The sequence below is a fragment of the Phoca vitulina genome, unplaced genomic scaffold (assembly GCF_004348235.1).
Source record: "Phoca vitulina isolate PV1807 unplaced genomic scaffold, GSC_HSeal_1.0 scaffold46, whole genome shotgun sequence".
Taxonomy (NCBI): Eukaryota; Metazoa; Chordata; class Mammalia; order Carnivora; family Phocidae; genus Phoca; species Phoca vitulina.
In genome coordinates, this window is record NW_022589749.1 from 7,032,711 (window position 1) to 7,054,508 (window position 21,798).

The 21,798-nt window shown below is 51.0% G+C and overlaps 1 protein-coding gene across 6 annotated transcripts in view; it reads left to right on the forward strand.

Annotated features, from left to right (window-relative positions):
* Positions 1-10,595, forward strand: part of HECTD4 (HECT domain E3 ubiquitin protein ligase 4) — a 178,441-nt gene extending 167,846 nt beyond the window's left edge. For all 6 annotated transcript variants that reach the window (XM_032431524.1, XM_032431525.1, XM_032431527.1 and 3 more), the window contains exons 68-76: positions 486-632; positions 1,298-1,417; positions 2,076-2,231; positions 3,706-3,809; positions 3,927-4,148; positions 6,090-6,256; positions 6,624-6,819; positions 7,377-7,599; positions 8,361-10,595. In XM_032431524.1, the coding sequence (XP_032287415.1) occupies positions 486-632; positions 1,298-1,417; positions 2,076-2,231; positions 3,706-3,809; positions 3,927-4,148; positions 6,090-6,256; positions 6,624-6,819; positions 7,377-7,599; positions 8,361-8,497 (1,472 nt within the window). In that variant the 3' untranslated portion in view covers positions 8,498-10,595. The remainder of the gene's footprint in view (positions 1-485; positions 633-1,297; positions 1,418-2,075; positions 2,232-3,705; positions 3,810-3,926; positions 4,149-6,089; positions 6,257-6,623; positions 6,820-7,376; positions 7,600-8,360) is intronic.
* The last annotated feature ends 11,203 nt before the right edge of the window (positions 10,596-21,798 follow it).

The window sequence follows — 21,798 nt, forward strand, 5'->3', positions numbered from 1 at the left end:
CCAGAGATCGTCCTGCTGTCCGTCTCTCCAGCTGGAGGGGAGACGGATGTGAGGACACACGAGACAGCGTGGCAGCGTCTCAATGTCCTGGGCTTGACATAAGACGTCACTTTGGGGGAAGCTGTACACGGGACTGTGTACTATTTTTGCAACTTCCTAGAATTCTAATTATTTCAAAATTGAGAGTTAAAAATAGCCTAGGCCGCAGCCCTGACGTGGCCCTACAGATAGGCTGAGGGGGCCCTTGGATTCCCTAAGAGCCGGGGCCTCACCCTTTGCTCCTGCTTGGCACGGGCTCAGGCAGCCCGGGGGCCACGCACGCACAGCATCTGTGGGCCCCAGGGATGAAGTCCCCTACGGGGGTCCTCCTGGTCCCCCCTGAAATGCCCCGCTCCTGGTGCCTCCCCCTCCCCCCGGTGACAGGGGCCACTTGAGTTTGTTCACAACCCGGGAGTCCCGGCCTGACCGCCCCTCATGCCCTGCAGACGTGCCCATCGAGAGCCTGCGCCTGCGCTTCGCCCTGCTCCAGTCCCTGAACACCACGCTGGAGACCTTCTTCCTGCCCCTGGTGGAGCTGCGCCGGACGCCCGTGTACGCGCACAGCATCGCCGCCCTGCTGAAGGAGGCCAAAGGTCAGCCGCTCGGCGCCTCCAGCCCAGAGCGCTTACTTCAGTCACGCCCTGGAAAATGAAACTTACTGAAGTTTCCGGGGGCACCTGGCTGGCTCAGTCAGAAGAGCATGTGACTCTTGATCTCGGGGTCATGAGTTCGAACCCCACGTTGGGCTCCATTGTTTAAAAAAAAAAAAATAGAAGGCTCTGGCTCACTGTCCTTTATATTCCAGAGATGATCATCATTAACAGCTGAGTACCCGTCCTTCCAGACTTTTCTATTCACATACAAATAGACACACATGACTTTTTTTAAAAATCAAAAATGGGTATCCTAGCATATGTTCTTTTCTGCACCTTCACCTTCTGGGTTTTTATTTTTTGCCGTTTCAGAAAATGCTGCAGCAAACCTCCTCGTACTTCATGTATTTCTGCCAGCGAGGTGGTTCCTGGGCATGACAAAGGCCGGGGTTCATGTGTTACCATTGGGGCAGATACTCACAGATTGCCGCCCCCCGGAAAGTCAGGGCCGTGGTGTGCGTGCGCCCCATTCAGGGGCCTGGAGGGCATGCCAGGAGAGAGTGGACCCAGAGGGGGCAGCGTGTCCTCCGCCAGGCCTCAGGGCTGACAGGGAAAGCAGGAAAGCAGCCCTGTCTGAGCCTCTCTTCCCACGTTCTTCCCTTCAGGGCTGATCTTTTATGACACGAAGGTGACCGTCATGAATCGGGTGCTGAACGCCACTGTGCAGAGGACAGCTGACCATGCAGCTCCCGAGATCACTTTGGACCCACTGGAAATTGTGGGAGGTAAGATTAGCTACACAGAGCAGAAAACGCAAAATAGCCGTGATCGGACAAACAATGCAGTTGATTTCGTGCACATGAAAGAAGCCTCTAGGAGGTAGTACAGACATTCATCTGGCTGCTTCTGTCCTCCTCCCAACTGTCCCATCGGGTGGCTTCCACCTTCAGGGTCCCCTAGTGAGCCTGCATGCTGAGCAGCAAGAGGAAGGGGAGAGGTAGAAGGAGCTCTCTGCTTCCCGGAGCCTCGCCTCTCCTTCCCATCTCACTGGAGAACTGTCATGGGGGCCACACCTAACTGTGGGGGAGGGTGGGAAGGGGAGATGTTCTGGTTGGCCGTGGACTTGCTAGAGTTGGGGTTCCGGCATTGAGGGGGGGCATGGCCCCTGGGGAGGCGGCCACGGCCTGTGAACACACACACTGCGTGGAAGAAATGAGAGAAGAGCGTGGACGGGGCGTGCCTCCCCTGGGGACAGAGGGGAGGCTGGGGGCCACGTGCCTGCGGCATAGAAGACATTCCAAGAGCAGAGAGAAGGCAGGGTGGCTGAACCAGGGGCGGGGAGAGGGCCGAGAAGCAGGCAGAGGCCTGGCAAGGCTTGTGTCCCAGGGTGGGAGAGCAGAAGACGGCGCCTGGAGGCTTTTACTGCTTTCTGTCTTTTTCCAGGGGAGATCAGAGCCTCCGAAAACTCCTACTTCTGCCAGGCTGCCCGGCAGCTGGCCTCCGTCTCGTCCTCTCAGCTCTGTGTCAAGCTGGCCAGTGGCGGCGACCCCACCTACGCCTTCAACATCCGCTTCACAGGGGAGGAGGTCCACGGCACCAGTGAGTGTGCCCCCGGAGGCTCTGGGGTGTCCGTTCAGCGTGGGGGCTGTGCTGACGATGTGAACGGTCCTGGCGTTATTTTTAGCCTCATCTGCCCCAGATCCCCCCCCCCATCAGCGAGACTAAAAAGGCCGCATCCTTATTAGCCTGTCCTGCAGAAGCCAGGACTGCCGCCGCCCCCAGGGACTCGCCCCCGGGCTGGGCAGGAACAGCGCTTGCCAGGGACTTGAGGGCCCCCCCCCCGCCCCCGGGCTCGGGGACCAAGCCTGGGATCAGTGCTGAGTGGATACCATGGAGCCGCCATCCGTGCGGATTGGCCTGGTCCCCCAGGAAGGGCCCCCGGCTGAGGGCTGGGCTCGGCTCAGAGCGTGCGTGTGTCCCATGAGAGGCAGGGTGCTAGGGGACAGCGATGAGGGACAGCAGCTCGGAAAATGCTCCCTCGTGACCCTTTAAGCCATGCCTAGTGAGCCGCAGACATTCAGGAAGCGTTTCCCACTCTGGATGAGAGAAGAGACCCCGTTCTTCAGCCAGACGCAGCGGGAAGGGCGGGCGGGCTCCCCTCTCTGGCGGGGCCCCTCCGAGCACGGCGGGAGTGGCAGGCCCACGCTCCACGGCGGGCCCTCCGCATCCAGGGCAAGTGCACGAGAGACCGGTGTTGCCCCACGGGACTGATAGAGCCTCCCCCAGCTCAGGCAGCTGGCTGTGGCTCAGACCCAGGTCCATCCGGCTCCACGGCCCAGCCCTTGGTGGCTTCCGCAGGCAGAAATCTCCTGCTTCCCCGGGGATGCTGAGCGAGGACATCTGTCCCCAAGCAGGTCCTCTGCATGGCTCTGACCGAGCAGTGTGTACGTGCAGTTGTCCTCAGAGCTTCCGACCTTAGGGCCCTGACGGGGTGCACAGGGCAGACGAGACCCAGCCACAGGGAGGTGTTGGCCGGAAAGCCAAAGGCACGTTTGGAAAGACAGCAGGGGACCCTTAGTGGCCCGTTGCCCCCTGCAAGCACTCGTGCATCGGTCCGTGCAGTTAGACACTCGCTGGACGGACGCTGAGGACCTGGGCCTCGCGGTGGGCGGTGCTGAGTAGGACAGGTGGCCCCGCTCTCAGTACAACCTGGAGTGACAGACGGGGACCGAACAAGCCTGCAGATCAGCGTGAGCTTGCAGCCGTGGGGGCGGCCTGCGTGGGGCTCCGCACCGGGTCTCCGGACCTCGGAGGCAGCCCCCAACGTCGGTTCGATGACTGTCCCCACTTGGTGGACTGGGTCACCGGGAAGTGATTCCCTGGGGGTCACCCAGATAGTAAGTGGCACAGGGGACTTGACCCCAGGTCTACCCGCCCTTGGACAGGTCCTCTCTCCCCTGCACCGTAGCTGCACGCGGGCTGGCGAACGAGCTGAGGTCCAGGTGGGCACAGGGCCCGCGGGCAGGCGGGCTGCTGGGGTCTCCGTGCTGATCGGTCTCCGTGTGTCCCACAGGCGGCTCTTTCCGGCACTTCCTGTGGCAGGTGTGTAAGGAGCTGCAGAGCTCGTCGCTGTCCCTCCTGCTGCTGTGCCCCAGCTCGGCCGTCAACAAGAACAAGGTAGGACGCGCGGGCAGCGGGGCGCCTGTGCCCTCGTCCGCCCCTCCTGGCCTGCCGCCCTGACCCTGCGGCGGCTCCCTGCGCCCGCCAGCTGCCCATCCCTGCCTCCGTTTCCAGGGCAAGTACATCCTGACCCCGAGCCCCATCACCTGCGGGGAGGAGCAGCTGCTCCACTTCCTGGGCCAGCTGCTGGGAATTGCAATTCGGGCAGATGTCCCTCTTCCCCTGGACCTCCTGCCTTCCTTCTGGAAGACCCTGGTGGGGGAGCCCCTGGACCCTGACCAAGACCTACAGGAAGCAGACATACTCACCTACAATTACGTCAAGAAGTTCGAGAGCGTAAGTGAATAGTACGTGCTGGGGACAGCAGAGCTCCGGGGCAGTGTCCCCGGGGCTCCTTGCTGCCTCCGTGGCGTGCTGTGGCCTGGGCCTCCGTGCCACGGGGGTCCGAGCGTCTACCTGAGGACCGATTGGGACCTCCCAGAGAACACAAGGGAATGTGAGCCGTCTCTGGCAGGCTTACTCCATGGGGACAGAAGCCCTCTGGCTTCTCTTCCTGTTTGATAGCAGCAGAGTGGGGGTGACTGACGTGCCCTGACGGGCCCCCCCAAAGACGCAGGGTTGCAGGGTGCCCAGCAGCTGAGTGAGCAGAGGCGCCGGGAAGGGAACTCCTAAGGCCGACCCACTTTCGCTTTTAAGAGCTTGGTTTTGGGGCCTCAGAGTGCAGGAGATTGGCTCCTGGGGATCCCCTGAGATCGGCCAGGGAAGGGCAAGGGGTGGGGAACGGAGGTGTCCTCCTGGCGTCTCGAGCCACACGGAGCTAGCGAGGGCACAGCGGCGTCCGACGGTCCGTCTGCCCGCACAGCCCGGGCCCCCGCAGGCCGTGCGCTCAGAGCTCAGGCTGCCGGCCCCGGGTTCGCAGGCGCGGGGGGCCGGCTACGGGCCAGGCCCTGGGCTCTCACCCCAGCCGCGGGGCGCTCCCGGGTTGCTCTCCGGGTATGGGAGGCCCCGTTCTGGAGGGCCGTGTGCCCACGTCCTCGCGACGAGGCCAGGAGGGAGGGAGGCTCAGAGAGGAGAGCTGGCGGGGAGCAGAGCCACCAGTGGAAGCCAGGCCTGGCCGGCTGCCTGTGCTCGCCGGGGAGCGTCAACTGGGGGGGGCTCACAGCCCGGGCGTTGTCCCTCCCTGGGCTACCACTCGGGGCAGCACAGGGCGCACCGAAGTCGGGATCTTGGGTTAGTGGTTGGCTTCCCAGCAGAGACAGGGAGGACAGTGAACTGCCTAAAGGGTCAAAGCAGGATGGCCCTCACGGGCTAGGGATTTAGGGGTCCCTGCCGGGCACTGCTCTGAGAAGTCCTCCCAGGGCTGTGGTAGCAGTAAGGGCCTGGGGCAGGCAGGGGACATAAGACCGCGTCCAGAAGGGCTGTCCGGGCAAGGCTTCTTTCTGCAGGGGTGGGGCAAAGCCTCCGAGGGTGCCGGGATACACACTACCCGGGGTTGGGGCGCGCGAACCGGGAAGAAATGCTCTGAACTTCGGGCAGTTGTACCTGGACCTTCACCACCAGAGTTACAGGTTTATGCCCCTCTGGGCCGGATCCGGTCGTCTCCTCCGGAGCCCGGCATGCACATCAGCGTCTTTGGGACACTACTTTTGGTTTCTCAAATGATTGGCTTTTAAAACTAAATACGGATACAGGGCGCCTGGGTGGCTCAGTTGGTTAAGCGACTGCCTTCGGCTCAGGTCATGATCCTGGAGTCCCGGGATCGAGTCCCACATCGGGCTCCCTGCTCAGCAGGGAGTCTGCTTCTCCCTCTGACCCTCCCCCCTCTCATGTGCTCTCTCTCGCTCTCTCTCTCAAATAAATAAATAAATAAAATCTTTAAAAAAAAAAAATAAATAAATAAAACTAAATACGGATACAGATTCGGCTTTGGGCAAGGCTGAATCCAGGTGTCCAAGTGATGTCGTCAATAATTGGTTTCGAGAGGGTCCCCAGTAGTACGAGAGGTGCCATTTTACAGTCGTGGCCACGCCAGGGACAGAGGACTGCTGCTTCCAAATGGTAACAGCAGAAGCCCTGCAATTTGGGTCTCGTGAGCCGGGCCTCAGCCACACGCCCAGCCCTGAACTCAGGGCACGTCTGGGCAGGCCGGTGCCGGGTGCACCTTCATGACGGTCAAGGGCAGCCCCCACGCGGACGGTGCCCGCTGTTTGCCCGACTGGAGATGGGGGTTCCGTCTCCCGGGTCAGGCAGGTAGCCTCGGTCCGCCTCTGCCCCCAGATCAACGATGAGAGCGAGCTGGAGGCGCTGTGCGCCGAGATCGCCTCCCAGCACCTGGCCACCGAGAGCCCGGAGGGCCCCAGCAAGCCGTGCTGCAGGTTCACCTACCTGACCATGACGGGCGAGGAGGTGGAGCTGTGCAGCCGCGGCCGGCACATCCCTGTGGCGTGAGTGGTGTGCCTGCCGAGGGGACCGGCCAGTCGGCCTGACGGGGTGTCGCGGCAGCGCCGGGACTTGGGCGGCCTGGGCTGGGCGGGTGACAGACGGGTTTCACCAGTGGGAGGAACGTGAGGCAGGACGGGGGGGGGGACGGCAAGGAGGGAATGTGTTCAGCGTGACTTTGTAATCACGAAAGCCCCGGTGCGAGGCGGGTGACGCCCGAGGCAGGAGAGGACGTCCCGGTACCTGGGCCCTCGGCCGGGGGCGGGGGGGGGGGGGGGGGGGGGGGGGGGGAGCGTGTGGCCCTGAGACCGGGCGCAGCCCCGCGGGCCGCCTCGGCGTTCTCCCTCACCCGGGCGGCCCTCGCGCCGGCAGGTGGGAGAACAAGGACATCTACGCGGCCGCCATCCGGAGCCTGCGGCTGCGGGAGCTGCAGAACGCCGAGTGCGTGACGGCCGTGAGGGCCGGCCTGGGCGCCATCATCCCCCTGCAGCTGCTCACCACGCTCAGCCCGCTGGAGATGGAGCTGCGCACGTGCGGCCTCCCTTACATCAACCTCGAGTTCCTCAAGGTCGGTGGCCTGGGGCCGGGCCAGGCGGGGTCGGCGGGGGTCTGCCCTGGTGCTTCCTGTGTCGCAGCGCTGCCCTGGGGGGCGGCGGGGGGAGGCCGTGCTCAGCCCGTCTCACAGCTGAGTTGGCCGAAGCTTCCTCGCGGCAGCGTCATTCCCAGACCACTGGCCTCCAGGCCCCCGTCCTAAGCCGGGTCCCGAGAGACGACCGCTCTTGCTGAGCCCCCTCCATTCCCCAGCCTGGCCAGCTTCCCTCGGGCGGGGCCCTGGCATCCCGGGGTTGCTTCTTGCGAGCTGCGCGACCGTGCCCGAGTGACTTCACATCCAGTGGGAACGGTGACAGGACCCGCCCGGTGTGTCCACGGGGTAACCTGGGTCGAGCCTCTGCTGCTGGGCCTGACGTGCAGGCTACGCTCCCACACGCGGGTGCTGGGACAGTACCTCCCAGGCCTTCGTCATCGTCACGATCCCCGTGTCCCGCTGCACCCACCTGGCCTAGGGAGGTACTGGGCTAGCAGAGGCCCGGGTCTGCTCACGGCTCGGGGGCCTTTCTTCCCCAGGCCCACACCATGTACCAGGTGGGGCTGATGGAGACGGACCAGCACATCGAGTTCTTCTGGGGGGCACTGGAGATGTTCGCCCAGGAGGAGCTGTGCAAGTTCATCAAGTTTGCCTGCAACCAGGAACGCATCCCGTTCACCTGCCCCTGCAAGGACGGGGGCCCTGACACAGCCCATGTGCCCCCCTACCCCATGAAGATTGCCCCCCCAGATGGCACAGCAGGTACCGCCCTCCCCTTGTCGTGTTCCAAGTCGGGACACACAGGCCCTTCTCTCAGTTGGGAGCTGGGGCTGCTGGGCCCTGCGGGAGGGAGATCAATGGACAGCTAGACCCCGGTGTAAATGGGGGAGGGGCGCGCGGTCACTTGACCCCCAAACCTGACCTCAGCCAAGAGTCCTCCATAGCGGCCCAAGGTTGACACATTTTCTGATGTTTTATTTATTTTTTTAAAGATTTTATTTATTTGAGAGAGAAAGAATGAGAGAGCATGGGGGGGAGAGGGTCAGAGGGAGAAGCAGACTCCCCGCTGAGCAGGGAGCCCCATGCGGGACTCGATCCCGGGACTCCAGGATTATGACCTGAGCCGAAGGCAGTCTCTTAACTAACTGAGCCACCCAGGCGCCCTTTCTCTGATGTTTTAAGAAGCTAAAAATCCAGAAAGGTTTTAATTTTCCAACTTTTAAATGTAGAAAAATAAAACCCTCTGCTGGCCCGACTTCTCTCTCACCAGGTTCCCTCCCAGGTCGGCACCGTGATGCCCGCTGCTGTACAGTAGTTGTGTCCGCCATTTTCTCCTCCGGAATCTTCTCTCCTTTTGCCCCTGCCCTGCCCCTGCCCTGCCCCTGCCCTGCCCCTCCTCCTGATGAGCCTTGGGGTTGGCTCAGAGCTGCCCGGAGCAGCAACCCTGGACGCAGAGAGGCCGATAGGCCTCCCTGGAATCATAGCCCAGCCTCCTAACGCTGGCCTGGTGGGGTTTTTTGCAGGTTCCCCAGACTCTCGCTACATCCGAGTGGAGACCTGCATGTTCATGATCAAACTTCCCCAGTACTCCTCTCTGGAAATCATGCTGGAGAAACTTCGTTGTGCCATTCACTACCGAGAAGACCCCCTGAGTGGCTGAGGGGAGGGAGCCCCAGAGTGAGTCCGTCACTGAGGCACCGCTCCGCCGGCTTGGGAAGCCTGCCACTGAGGGCACATCCCTCCGGGCCCTGCGTGAGGAGTTGGCGACATTTTGCTTTTCTGAACTTTTGTCCACATTCCAGGGCTTCCTGGAAGACTTAACCTTTTGTATTTGTATGTTTCGTGATGGGTTGGTTCTTTTACTACCTGTTTGTGGTATGTTTGTAGGATAGTTTAGTTCCCAGGCAGCCTGTGTCTCATTTGATCTTCCTGGACATTGTCTTTCATGGCCACCGGATTCTGATGCCATAAGGCCCCAGTTAGTTCCACATCATGGAATCACCCAGCAGGAAGCTGGTGGTGAGATCCCAACGGCCACACACAGCATCCTGTTCTCTCCGCAGAGCATCTTCACAAACAAGTCTGTGGCCCGGCCCCTCCTGCCTTGAGGGGGAATTGATCCTGGACACAGCTCCCGCAGGCCTCCTTCCATCTTGAAATGGTTGGGCCAGTTACCCAAACGTGGGAGACACATACAGGGAGCTTTCTGTGTTAATCTTCTGGCTTTAGAGCCTTGTTTATGGTCTGGGTTTTTCTGAGGAAAAGCACGCCCCCCCCCCCCCCCCAGCCATGGTTCCCCCCTTCCCACCCAGACAACCCTCTGCCCTGTCTCCTCTGGGCCCCTGGTCTGACAGTTTTCCATGAGCGTTCCTCAGAAGACCAAAGGGTTCATCCCCAATCTTAGTTCACAGCCAGGCGTGTTGCAGCTCCAGGAGTTGAGAAGGACACCCAGAGGAGGAGAGACAGCGCTCGAGTGGGGGCCTTTTTCTGAGACTGATTGAACAGGAAAGCACAGGATTCAAGCCTATCCCCCCCCTTTGTACTCAGAAACAGCCCTTCTTCACCGCAGTGTTGGTGAGTGGGCCACACACCCATTTTAAAAAGAGCTGACTGAGGTGCTCTGCTCAATTCAGGGTCTCCTTCAGTGACTAAGACCTTCCAAGGACCACTGTGGGGTCCTCTGCCCCCTCTGGCCAGGCCCACCCCCTACTCCCTTGCCACCCCATGTGAGCGTGTGTGCCAGGGCTGAGCTCCAGGCTCACCCGCTGCCCCAGTGCATTGGTGCCCCAAACAGGTCTTTGTCCGATGGTACTTTGTTCCAGAGTAGCATATGCCATCTTATTGGACACTGTCATTTTGGGCCTTGCCAGTTCTCATGGAATCGCATCACTGTATTTATTGTATAATATTGTGAATACTGAAAGTTCTGAGTGAGTGAGTGCTGACGAGAAGGCTCTGGAGTGTGAATGCTCGGGAGAGAAAGCTGTGCTTTTCCTTTCTCTGCTGTGGCCCTGGCCTGTTGGAAAGTTGTATGGATTTAGACTTAGAGCCATGAGCATCCATCTCCTCCCTCTTATTCTTAGGAAATGCATTAAGAACCATTATAGAAATGATTCCCCAACCTAAGGAAAAGCTAAAACCGGATTCATCGTTCCGGCTGCATCGGCTCCATCTGATGCACGAGCAGTCCTGTCTGGAGGTGAGCACCTGCAAGCAGCTTCCCTGCTTGAAAGGAAGAGGGTTGGCCGCCGCCTCCTAGCAGCGAGAGCCCCGTGGACTGGGGGTCACACCAGGGTGTAGTCCTGACAAAGGATCCTCTTATTTCTGCATAACGAAAGAGCCTCTGGATTATTAGAAGTGGTTCTTCCTCTCTGTATTTTTACAGTCTTGGTCCCTTCCAATCCTTCCCATCCCTTGAATGGGCTCAGAATTGTCAGCTACCTCCCCCGGGGGGGTTGGGAAGCTTCTTCTGGCCCATCACTTGAACGGATGACAGCTGTGAGTGGGATGTTTGCTGCTAACACGACTGCGTCTCCCAGAGAGCACACTGAGCGCTCCAGACCGATTCAAACCTTGGCCCTAAAAAAAAAAAACGTGTGCTGTAAAGTTACTTGATGTATATTTATTATAATTATTTATGGTTGCATTTAACAAAGTTTTCATTCAATTTGATGCTATTTACACCACTGCTGTGTAAAGGAAGCTCACTACAGGAAAAAAGTCGCACCAATAAATAACCTTCATCTAATTTTGATTTACCTGAAGAGTTGTGTGATCATCTACCCACTGGAAAGATTCAAAGGCTGACAGGCTCGGACGGCTCTGATACCGAAGTGCTTGTCCAGTAGTTAGGAATTAATTAGGTCTCTGCACTTGATGTGATTCTTACTCCACCATGCTTATAAGCTATCCTTTCCTCCCATTCAACTCCTTGAAGCTGGTTTTCATATAGAAAGTATGATTCTTCGAAGGGATGGAAATCCAAGGTCAAAGCTAAACCTAACGCTGCATGTTCTGCCCCCTACTCATAGTGGAGCTTGTCTATACTCTTCTGCCAGTGTGAGGATTTTCGTCCAGGAGCTCATTGCACTGGAAGAGTCTAGGCCGTCCTTAGACCACATATCCTCCCTTGGGAGCCGGCAGTGGACTTAGAACTGTACAGAAGGGAAGTGCACAGAAGGTAGACTTAGTGCTGCTTTCTTAAGATCGATGGTTCTGCCCTCTTCTTGCACAGCTCTCCCTTGCCACCCCGAAAGGGAACCCTGTGGTCTGCATTCAGGAGAATCCAGCCAGTCTCCTTGACCTGCTTATCACGTCCTCCTGCTCCACGGGAGGCCTCACACAGACCCACTTAATTCTTCTTTTGACCCTACCTTTATACTTAATAAATGCTAAATTTTAGTGGAAGTTATCCCACCTATGTCTTTATTACAGGAAGAGCAAGAGTCCTCTTGGATGAGGAATAAGCAACTTTCCTCCTTCTGTCTGTTGCCTCACGGCACTAGAAACAAACAGCAAAAGCAACCACTCTCAGCTAAGAGAAGACTTCTGTTGGACGGGAGAAGCTGGGGAGTGCGGTGCCTCAGCTGAAGATATCTCACTGAGCACAGCAAGGATTCTCCTGCTCTCCAGAATGGTTGAGGCCATTTTAAAGAGTTGCTTCTTAAAAAACAAGTGTATTCAAAATTACACTATCCAATAATAGACAACATTCATCCTCATTAGTCATCAGGGAAATGCCTATTAAAATCATGACAAAAATCTATACAACTACCACCACCCCCCCATGGTTGGGGGCAGATGTGGAACCAAGCACATACTGATGGGAATGTAACCTACAACTGCTTTGGAAAACTGGTACTCTCCACTACACATGCCCTAAGACCAGCAATCCCAGGCCAACAGAACACATACACACGCGCACCAAAAGCCGTGTAAGAGAATGCCCACAGTAGCAGTCACGGCGCTCGCCGCAGTGGCACATGATGGAATGCTGGGCAGGAAGGAAAGCACACTACTGCTACGTACAACCATGCGGAGGAGCCACACACACAGTGATCAGCAAGAGAAATCAAGCATTAAAAAGTACTTAATGGTATAAGTTCATTTAAATAATACTGAAAAGTGAAAAATAACTGATCTATCTTACCATAAAATGTCAAGATAGTGGTGGTTTTGGGTCCCAGAGGATAGTGCCTGAGAGTAGGAGGGGTGTTCTGGGGTCTTGGTGATGTTTTTGATATGGGTGGTGGTGATAGATAACATGTTCACAGTGGGCTGTGTACTACCAGGCACTTTTCTGTAGGGATGTTCTCCTGGAGGGATAGTTTCTTAATAACAAGTACTGAGTCTGGCTGGCTCAGAGTATGTAACTCTTCATTTCGGGGTCAAGTTTAAGCCCCGTGTTGGGCATGTTGCCTACTTATAAAAATAAATCCCAATGCCTCAGTGCCCCTCCACCAAATACAAGTACACCAAAATGAGGACCTGCTTGTGTTCTGTCTCGCTGTGTCTCTGTCAAATAAATCTTTAAAAAAAAAGAACAAAAAACGCACATTCCATCTTCATGAAACAAATCTTTTTAATCCACAATTTCTGAAGGGATAACTATTGGAAGAATTCATGAACACATCATGGGAAGCAAGCTTATTTGTTCCTCCCTCTAAAAAACAAACATTGTAAAGGGAAGAAGGAATTAGAAGCCCCATGTGCCAGGAGGAAAACAAGGATTGGAAATTCATGTAAGAAGCAGAAGTTCAAGCCCACCACCCTGGAGAAAGAAGTCCTATTCAGGAGAAACCACCTGAGCAGCTGAGATTCCAGCCCCACCCTAGGTTTACACAGCAGGCTGGAAGACCCTTTTCTGGACTAAACCAGAGATAAGACCCACAGATTCTGACAGCAGGAGCTCTCCAGTGAAAATGCCAGCCGGTTGCCCCACAGTGAACATGACAGTTAAAGAAGCTTCTCATTTTTAGTGCCCCAGTCTTTTTTTTTTTCCTCTATTCTAGATTTTATTTATTTATTTGACAGAGACACAGCGAGAGAAGGAACACAAGCAGGAGGAGTGGGAGAGGGAGAAGGAGGCTTCCCGCTGAGCAGGGAGCCCGATGTGGGTGCTTGATCCCAGGACACTGGGATCATGACCCGAGCCGAAGGCAAACGCTTAACGACTGAGCCACCCAGGCGCCCCACCCAAGTCTTAAATATAGACAGCCAAGACACAGATTTGAGGAAAAGTCTATAACATAAAATACCAAAACAAAAATTACAGAGTAGAACAAGATATCTAAGAAACAGCTATGGCACAAAGTATGAGAACAAGTACTGCATCGGGGTGCCTGGCTGGCTCAGTTGGTGGAGGGTAGGACTCCTGATCGTGGGGTTGTGAGTTTGAGCCCCACATGAGTGCAGAGATTACTTAAAACTTTAAAAAGTACTGCATCCATTGAGTAAGGGGGAAAAAGGCTGTCGGAAAGGATAAAAGACAGGTTTTGGAAATACCAGAAATATATTTAATATAAGAATGAAAGGATAAGGTTGAACTTTCCCATAAAGTTGGGCAAAAAGAATATGAAAGAAAAAATGGATCAGTCTAAGAGTGTCAATATCCAACTATCACTGGAATTCTGCAAAGAGAGAAAACAGAAGAGAAATTACCAAAAAAAAAAAAAACTCTGAAAAACAAGAGGTCACAAGTTTCTAAAATGCTTATTAAGTGTCCAGCTCTTTGAATGGAAAAAGAATCCACACCAACATACACATGGGGAAGTTTAAAAATAGACATCCTAAAAAGCTTCAAGGGGGAAAAATGACATGCAAATCAGAATGGCATCAGGCTTTAAAACAATCTAGAAAGAATGCTTTCAGGACACTTCTAATTCTAACCACGATAGATGAACAGAAACCAGACTTACCCTCCCTCATCTCAACAACTAAAATAAAAACCTGACATGTAGGGCACCTGGGTGGCTCAGTCAGTTAAGCATCTGCCCTTGGCTCAGGCCATGATCTCAGGGTCCTGGGATCGAGCCCTGCATCAGGCTCCCTGCTCAGTGGAAGTCTGCTTAACCCTCTCGTGCTTGCTTTCTCTCAATCTCTCTCTCGCTATCTCAAATAAAATCTTTAAAAAACAAAAAAAAAAAAACCTGACATGTATGGTTCTCAAAACATCAGGCAATGAAGGACAGAGCTCTGAGAAGAGAAATATGGTGGTGGTATCATGGCCTCAGCATATGGTACGGATAGTTTTCAGACAGCAGCAAAAGGAGGGGAAACCCAAGGTGGAACCCTACAGTCTCCCAGAGTTAAGAAAACAAAGCATCCAAGGCACCTAGTTTGTGGGGCAGAGTACCAGACAGGAAGAGTTGTATAGAGAGAACTGTGTAGATCTGTTGGTGGTCCTTCGCAAGTATTCAGTTGAGTAATGATAAGCTCCTGCATATAAGGAAACTGCCAGAGGCTGGGAAAAGAACCAGCCGAAAGGATTAGAACTGGCAAAGAACGGGAAATAGTTCCGGTTCCCACTAGCCAATATAGAAAACTTTATCATTTATGGAACTTTTATTTTTGCCTTAGTAGTGCAGCAAAATTACTAATTTTGGAATTAGGGGGGCACCTGGGTGGCTCAGTCGGTTAAGCGGCTGCCTTCGGCTCAGGTCATGATCCCAGGGTCCTGGGATCGAGAGCCCCACGTCGGGCTCCCTGCTCGGTGGAGAGTCTGCTTCTCCCTCTCCCTCTGCCTGCCTCTCTGCCTACTTGTGCTCTCTATCTCTCTGTCAAATAAATAAATAAAATCTTAAAAAAAAAAAAAAAAGAAACCTAATTTTGGAATTAGGAAAAACTAATTCCTGTTCAGGTCCCACCTAATAAAGCTTAAAAGTTTGACACAGAAGGATCGAGCTGTTTCACAGTGATCAAGTATAAAAACAAAACTCGAAAATAAAGGAATACAAAAATAGCCAGCACATAAGTGGGTAAAATTCAGAATGCCTGGCATCCAATCAAAAACCACTGGACACACAAAGAAGCAAAATAGGACCCAGAAAAATCAACCAAAACTGACCCAGAAATTACACAAATGATAGAATTCGTAGGCAAGAGCATTTAAACAGTTATTATTGCATACAATATACTGACAAAGCTAGAAAAAAAAACACTGAACTTGTTCGGTAGAGACATGGAAAATATAAACAACCCAACCTAAACATCTAGAGATAAAAACTACAATGTCTGAGATGGAAACTGGATAGATTAGCAACAGATTAGACACAGAAGATTTTAGTGACCTCGGGGGTATGCAAAGGATTCATCTGAAAACAAAAGAATCCAAAAGAGTGAAAATATCAATAAGATACGGCACTTCATTTGGCCTAACATAGGAGTGAGAATAATCCCCCAAAGGGAAGAAAAATGGGGGGAAAATCTTAAGAAATAATGGCTGGAAAAAAAAATGGCTGAAATTTTTGCAAATTTACCTGAAAACTATAAAGATTCAGGAAGCTTAATGAACCTAAAGCACAAGAAACAGAGTGGTGGTGACGGTTGCAGAACGATGTGAATGTACTTAATGCCACAAAACCATACAAAGGTACATCACAAATTGCTTAAAATCAGTGCTTCAGAATATCTTAAAAATAACCCCCCACAAAGACACATTATATACAGATGAACAAAGATAAAGATGGTAGATTTCTCATTGGAACCAATGCAAGCAAGGAGACAGTAGTGCAACATATTTAAAGTCCTGGGGCAGGGCAGGGGAGGGATATCAAGAATTCTATACCTGCCAAAAATATCTTTCAAATAGTGAAGGAGAAAATACACAACTACCTAGAGGCAAATCAGAGTAGTGATGAGAAGGACACCCAGAGGAGGAGGTGCTTAATGGGTATGGAGTTTCCTTTAAAGATTAAAATTTCTTTTTTTTTTTTAAGAATGCATGTTGATTTTTTTTTTTAAGATTTTATTTATTTATTTGAGAGAGAGAATGAGATAGAGAGAGCACATGAGAGGGAGGAGGGTCAGAGGGAGAAGCAGACTCCCTGCTGAGCAGGGAGCCCGACGCAGGACTTGATCCCGGGACTCCAGGATCATGACCTGAGCCGCCCAGGCGCCCCTAAAGATTACAAATTCTTGAACAAGAGCGTGGTGATGGCTCCACAACACTGTGAATGGATTTAGTGACACCTAATTGTATACTTCAGAATAATTAAAATGTTAAATTTCATGTTAGGTGTATTTTACCACAATTTTTTAAAGGTGAAGGAGAAATAAGGACCTTTTCAGATATAGAAAAGCTGAAAGAACTCAACACATGCTGACCTAATACTACAGCAGAGTCCTTCAGGCAGAAGGAAAATGATACCACATGGAAATGTGGGTCTGCAGAAAGAGTACTAAAATAGTAATGACATGGGCAAATATAAAAGACATTTTTTCTTATTTAAATGTCTTTAAAAGATAATTGACTGTTTAAACAAAGGAACAATGTATTGGGGATATTTGATGAATGAAGAAATAAATGTATGACAATGGCACAAAGGCTAGGAAGAAAGAAATTAAATACGCTATTGTAATACCGACCATGAAGTGGTACAATATTACTTGAAGGCAGACTAAGATAAATTAGAGGTGTATATACTATAAACCCTAAAACAACTACTTAAATAATATAATAAGCAGTTTTAACCAATAAGCCAACAAAGGAGATAAAACGGAATCATAAGAAGTATTAAAAGAAAGCAGAAAAAGAGAAAAAAAAGCACACAGAACACGAGACAGAGAAATAGCAAAAAGATAAAATTTAAGCCCAACCATATCTGGGTGCCTGGCTGGCTCAGTCAGTAGAGCACATGACTCAATCTCAGGGTTGTGACTTCAACCCTAACTATATGCCGCCCCTGAGAAACCCACTTTATTTTTTTTTAAAGATTTTATTTATTTATTTGACAGAGACACAGCAAGAGAGGGAACACAAGCAGGGGGAGTGGGAGAGGGAGAAGCAGGCTTCCCGCGGAGCAGGGAGCCCGATGTAGAGCTCGATCCCAGGACCCTGGGATCATGACCTGAGCCGAAGGCAGATGCTTAATGAATGAGCCGCTGAGGCGCCCTGAGAAACCCACTTTAAATATATAAATACAAATAGAATAAAAGTAAAAGGATGGAAAGAGATTACTATGCTAAAAATAGAAGAAAGCTGAGGGAGCACCTGGGTGGCTCAGTCAGTTAAGTGTCTGCCTTTGGCTCAGGTCATGATCCCAGGGTCCTGGGATCAAGCCCCGCATCAGGCTCCATGCTCTGAGGGAAGCCTGCTTCTCCCTCCCCCTCTCCCTGCTGCTCCCCCTGCTTGTGCTCTCTCTCTGTCCAGTAAATAAAATCTTTTTAAAAAAGAATAAAATTGGGGGTGCCTGGGTGGCTCAGTCGTTGGGCATCTGCCTTCGGCCTGGGTCATGGTCCCGGGGTCCTGGGATCGAGCCCCGCGTCCAGCTCCCTGCTCAGCGGGAAGCCTGCTTCTCCCTCTCCCACTCCCCCTGCTTGTGTTTTGCTCTATCTCTCTGTGTCAAATAAATAAATAAAATCTTAAAATAAATAAATAAAATTTAGGGGACGTCTGGGTGGCTCAGTTGGTTAGGTGTCTGCCTTCGGCTCAGGTCATGATCCCGGGGTCCTGGGATCGAGTCCTGCATCGGGCTTCCTGCTCAGCAGGAAGCCTGCTTCTCACTCTGCCTGCTACTCCCTCTGTTTGTACTTTCTCTGACAAATAAATAAAATCTTTAAAAAAATAAAATTTAGGGGCACCTGGGTGGCTCAGTCATTAAGCATCCGCCTTCAGCTCAGGTCATGATCCCAGAGTGCTGGGATCGAGCCCCGCATCAGGCTCCCTGCTCCGTGGGAGGCCTGCTTCTCCCTCTCCCACTCCCCCTGCTTGTGTTCCCTATCTCGCTGTGTCTCTCTCTGTCAAATAATAAATAAAATCCTTAAAAAAAAAAAAAGGAAAAACAAATCTTTAATTACAATAAAGATTTCAAACAAACCCCTCCCCCCAATAATTAAGAGAGTAAGTAAACAGAACATCAGTAAGGACATAAAGGCTTGAACAACACTATCAACAAATTTGACCTATCTGCCAATTTTTTAAAAAGATTTATTTTTAGGGGCGCCTGAGTGGCTCAGTTGGTTAAACGTCTGCCTTCAGCTCAGGTCATGATTCCAGGGTCCTGGGATTGAGCCCTGAGTAAGGCTCCCTGCTCAGTGGGGAGCCTGCTTTGCTTCTCCCTCTCCCTCTGCCCCTCCCCACCACTCCTGCTGTCTCGCTCTCTCTCAAATATATAAAATCTTTAAAAAAAAAAAAAAGATTAATTTTTAGAAAAAGCGAGTGAGCATGAGCTGGGGGAAGGACAAAGGGAGAGAGAGAATCTCAAGCAGACTCCCCACTGAATGTGGAGCCTGATGTGGGGATCAATCTCAAGACCTTGAGATCATGACCTGAGCCAAAATCAAGAGTCGGACGCTTAACTGACTGAGCCACCCAGGCACCCCTATCTGCCATTTATATAACACCCTATCCAACCAAAATAGAATGCATATTCTTTTCAAGTACATACAGAACATTTATGGCCTCAAGAACATTCTAAGGATAAAACAAGTCTCAATAAATTTGAAGAGATTCAGGTCATACAAATTATGTTCTTGGACCACAAGGAAATTAAATTAGCAATCAATAACAAATCTGGGGGCACCTAGGTGGCTCACTTGGTTAAGTGTCCAACTCTCGATCTCAGCTCAGGTCTTTTTTTTCCCCAGCTCAGATCTTGATCTCAGGGTTGTGAGTTCAAGCCCTGCGTTGGGCTCCACACTGGGTGTAGCACCTACTTAAAAATCTGGGGGCACCTGGCTGGCTAAGTCATAAGAGCATGTGATTCTTGAACTCGGTCATGAGTTCAAGCCCCATTACTTAAATAAACTTTAGAAAAAATAAATCTGGAAAATACCCAATTAGAAACTAATTACATACTAATAGCCCATAAGACAAACCAAGAAATCAGAGTATTCTGAATTGAATGAAAATTAAAAAAAACAAAATTTGTGAGATGCAGGTAAAGCAGTTCTTAGGGAAATTTATAGCACTAAACACTTATATTAGAAAAGAAGAAAAGTCTCAAATGAGTGATCTCAGCTTTGACCTTAAATTAGAACAAGAAAAAAAGCTCAAAGTAAGCAAAAGGCAAATTAAGATCAGAATGGAAGGGGAAAAAAAAGATCAGAATGCAAACCAATGAAATGGAAGCAGAAAAACTAATCAATGGGACCAAAGCTGATTTTTTTGAGATCAATAAAATTGATAAACCTATAACCCATGGTTGCCATGCTATGGGTCATAATCTAGCTACCTGTTTTTGTAAATAAAGTTCATTGGAAGTCTCACCCATGGGTATTATCCATGGCTGCCTTCACTCTCTAACAGCATTGTTGAGTAGTTGCAATATAGACTGGAATGGCCTGCAAAGCCTTAAATATTTACTATTTGGCCTTTAAGAAAGAAAAAGTTTGGGGATTACTGCTCTAGCCAAACATATCAGGAAAAGAGAAAAGAAATTACCAGCATCAGGAATGACAGAGGTGACATCACTACAGATTTTACAGAGATGTTTTATTTTATTTTTTAAGATTTTCTATTTATTTATCTGAGAGAGAGAATGGGAGACAGAGAGCATGAGAGGGGGAGGATCAGAGGGAGAAGCAGACTCCCCGCTGAGCAGGGAGTCCGATGCGGGGCTCAATCCCGGGACTCCAGGATCATGACCTGAGCCGAAGGCAGTTGCTTAACCAACTGAGCCACCCAGGCGCCCCAACAGAGATGTTTTAAATAAGGTAATATTATGAACACCTTTATGCCAATAAATTATTAAAATGGACAAATTCTTTGAAAGACAACACCAAAGTTCACTCAAGAAAAAGAGAAAACCATGGGGCACCTGGGTGGCTGTTGTTGAGCGTCTGCCTTCAGCTCAGGTCATGATCCCAGGGTCCTGGGATAGAGCCCTGCATCAGGCTCCCTGCTCAGCAGGAGGCCTGCTTCTCCCTCTCCCTCTCCCCTCACTTGTGTTCCCTCTCTCGCTGTCTTTCTCTGTGTCAAATACATAAAATCTTTTAAAAAATGAAGAAAAACAGAAAACCTGAGTAGCTGTATCTGTTAAAACTGATAAAGGATATCATACTTGGGGCACCTGGGTGGCTCAGTCAGTTAAGCGTCTGCCTTCGGCTCAGGTCACAATCCCAGGATCAAGCCCTGTACTGGGGTCCCTGTTCAGCAGGGAGTCTGCTTGTCCCTCTGCCCCTGCCCCCACTGCTCATGCTGACTCTAATAAATAAATAAATAAAATCTTTTTTTAAAAAGGTGGGGTATCATACTTATTTATGGTTGAGATTTGGTAGTTGGTCTATTTCTCCCAGTCCCTTTTAAGGGCTCATCTGATTAGGTCAGGCCTACTCAGAATAATCTTCCTTATTAACTCACAGGCAACTGATTTGAGACTTTACACCCCCAAAATCTCTTCACAGCTTTGTCATAATACATAAAACAATCATATTCACAGTCCTGCCCACACTCAAGGGGAAGGAAATACATGTACACCATGTACATTATATGTATGCCATGTACACCAGGAGTCAGGAATCTTCATGGCCAACTTAAAATTCTGCTGATCACAAATACAGAAACAAATTTATTCACTGAAGGGGAACCTGGGTGGCTCAGCCGGTTAAGCGGCCGACTCTTGAGATCATGACCTGAGCCGTGTGAGATCAAGCCCCACATGGGGCTCCACGCTGGGTGTGGAGCTTGCTTAGGATTCTCGCCCTCCCTCTCTCTGTCCCTCCCCCCACTCTCTCACGCCAAAAAACTAAAAATAAAAAGTTTATCCACTGCAACGTTATTTTTAATCATAAGATATTGGAAACAACCTAAACATACATAGGAGAATGGGTGAATAAACCACAGTACATTCACACAATGAAGTGATTTTTTTTTAAAAGATTTTATTTATTTATGTGACACAAAAAGAGAGCACAAGCAAGGGGAGTGGCAGGCAGAGGGAGAGAGAGAAGCAGGCTCCCTGCTGAGCAGGGAACCCGATGTGGGGCTCAATCCCAGGACCCCAAGCCAAAGGCAGATGCCTAACTGAGCCACCCATGTGCCCCGATGGAGTGATTTTTTAAAATGAGGTATAATGGGAGTTATCTTGAGAATATGCTATTAAGTGAAAAAAGCAAAGTTCAAGAGTATTTGTAATATGCTACCTCTAGTATAAGAAAAGAGGAAATAAGAAAATACACACATTTAGTTATTTTGACAAAAAGAAACAAGAAGAAACTTTAGGGGGAGAAAAAACGACAAAACAGAAACGAGATTGGGTTGCCCACAGATGGTGGAAACAGGTGAAAAGATTGATGTTGAATGGGAGTGGAAGGTATAGGGCTAGTGACACTTCTGAGTAAACCTTTTGTAGTTTAAAGTTGGAATCATACTAATACTTAACATACTATAAAATCCAATAAACAAACCTAGGGAAAAAAATCCCTAAGACAGAACATAAACAAAAACAAATCAAGACAAGTGTATTTCGAATGAATAATGTAACACATCAAAGGATGGAGGCAAAAAAAAAATGAACCTAAAATTTTGAACACATTTTGACTATATACCCTCATAATAAGTCAAAAAGAGTTATAAACAAATATTTAGCTTGTTAGTAGGTTAAATTTTCTGTAGTGGTAAAGGTTTAGCAATACTGAAACTACTTTCTCTGGGTCGCCTGGGTGGCTCAGATGGTTAAGCATCTGCCTTCGGCTCAGGTCATGATCTCAGAGTCCTGGGATCGAGTCCCGCATCGGGCTCCCTGCTCCTTGGGAGCCTGCTTCTCCCTCTGCCTCTCTCTCTCTGTCTCTTATGAATAAATA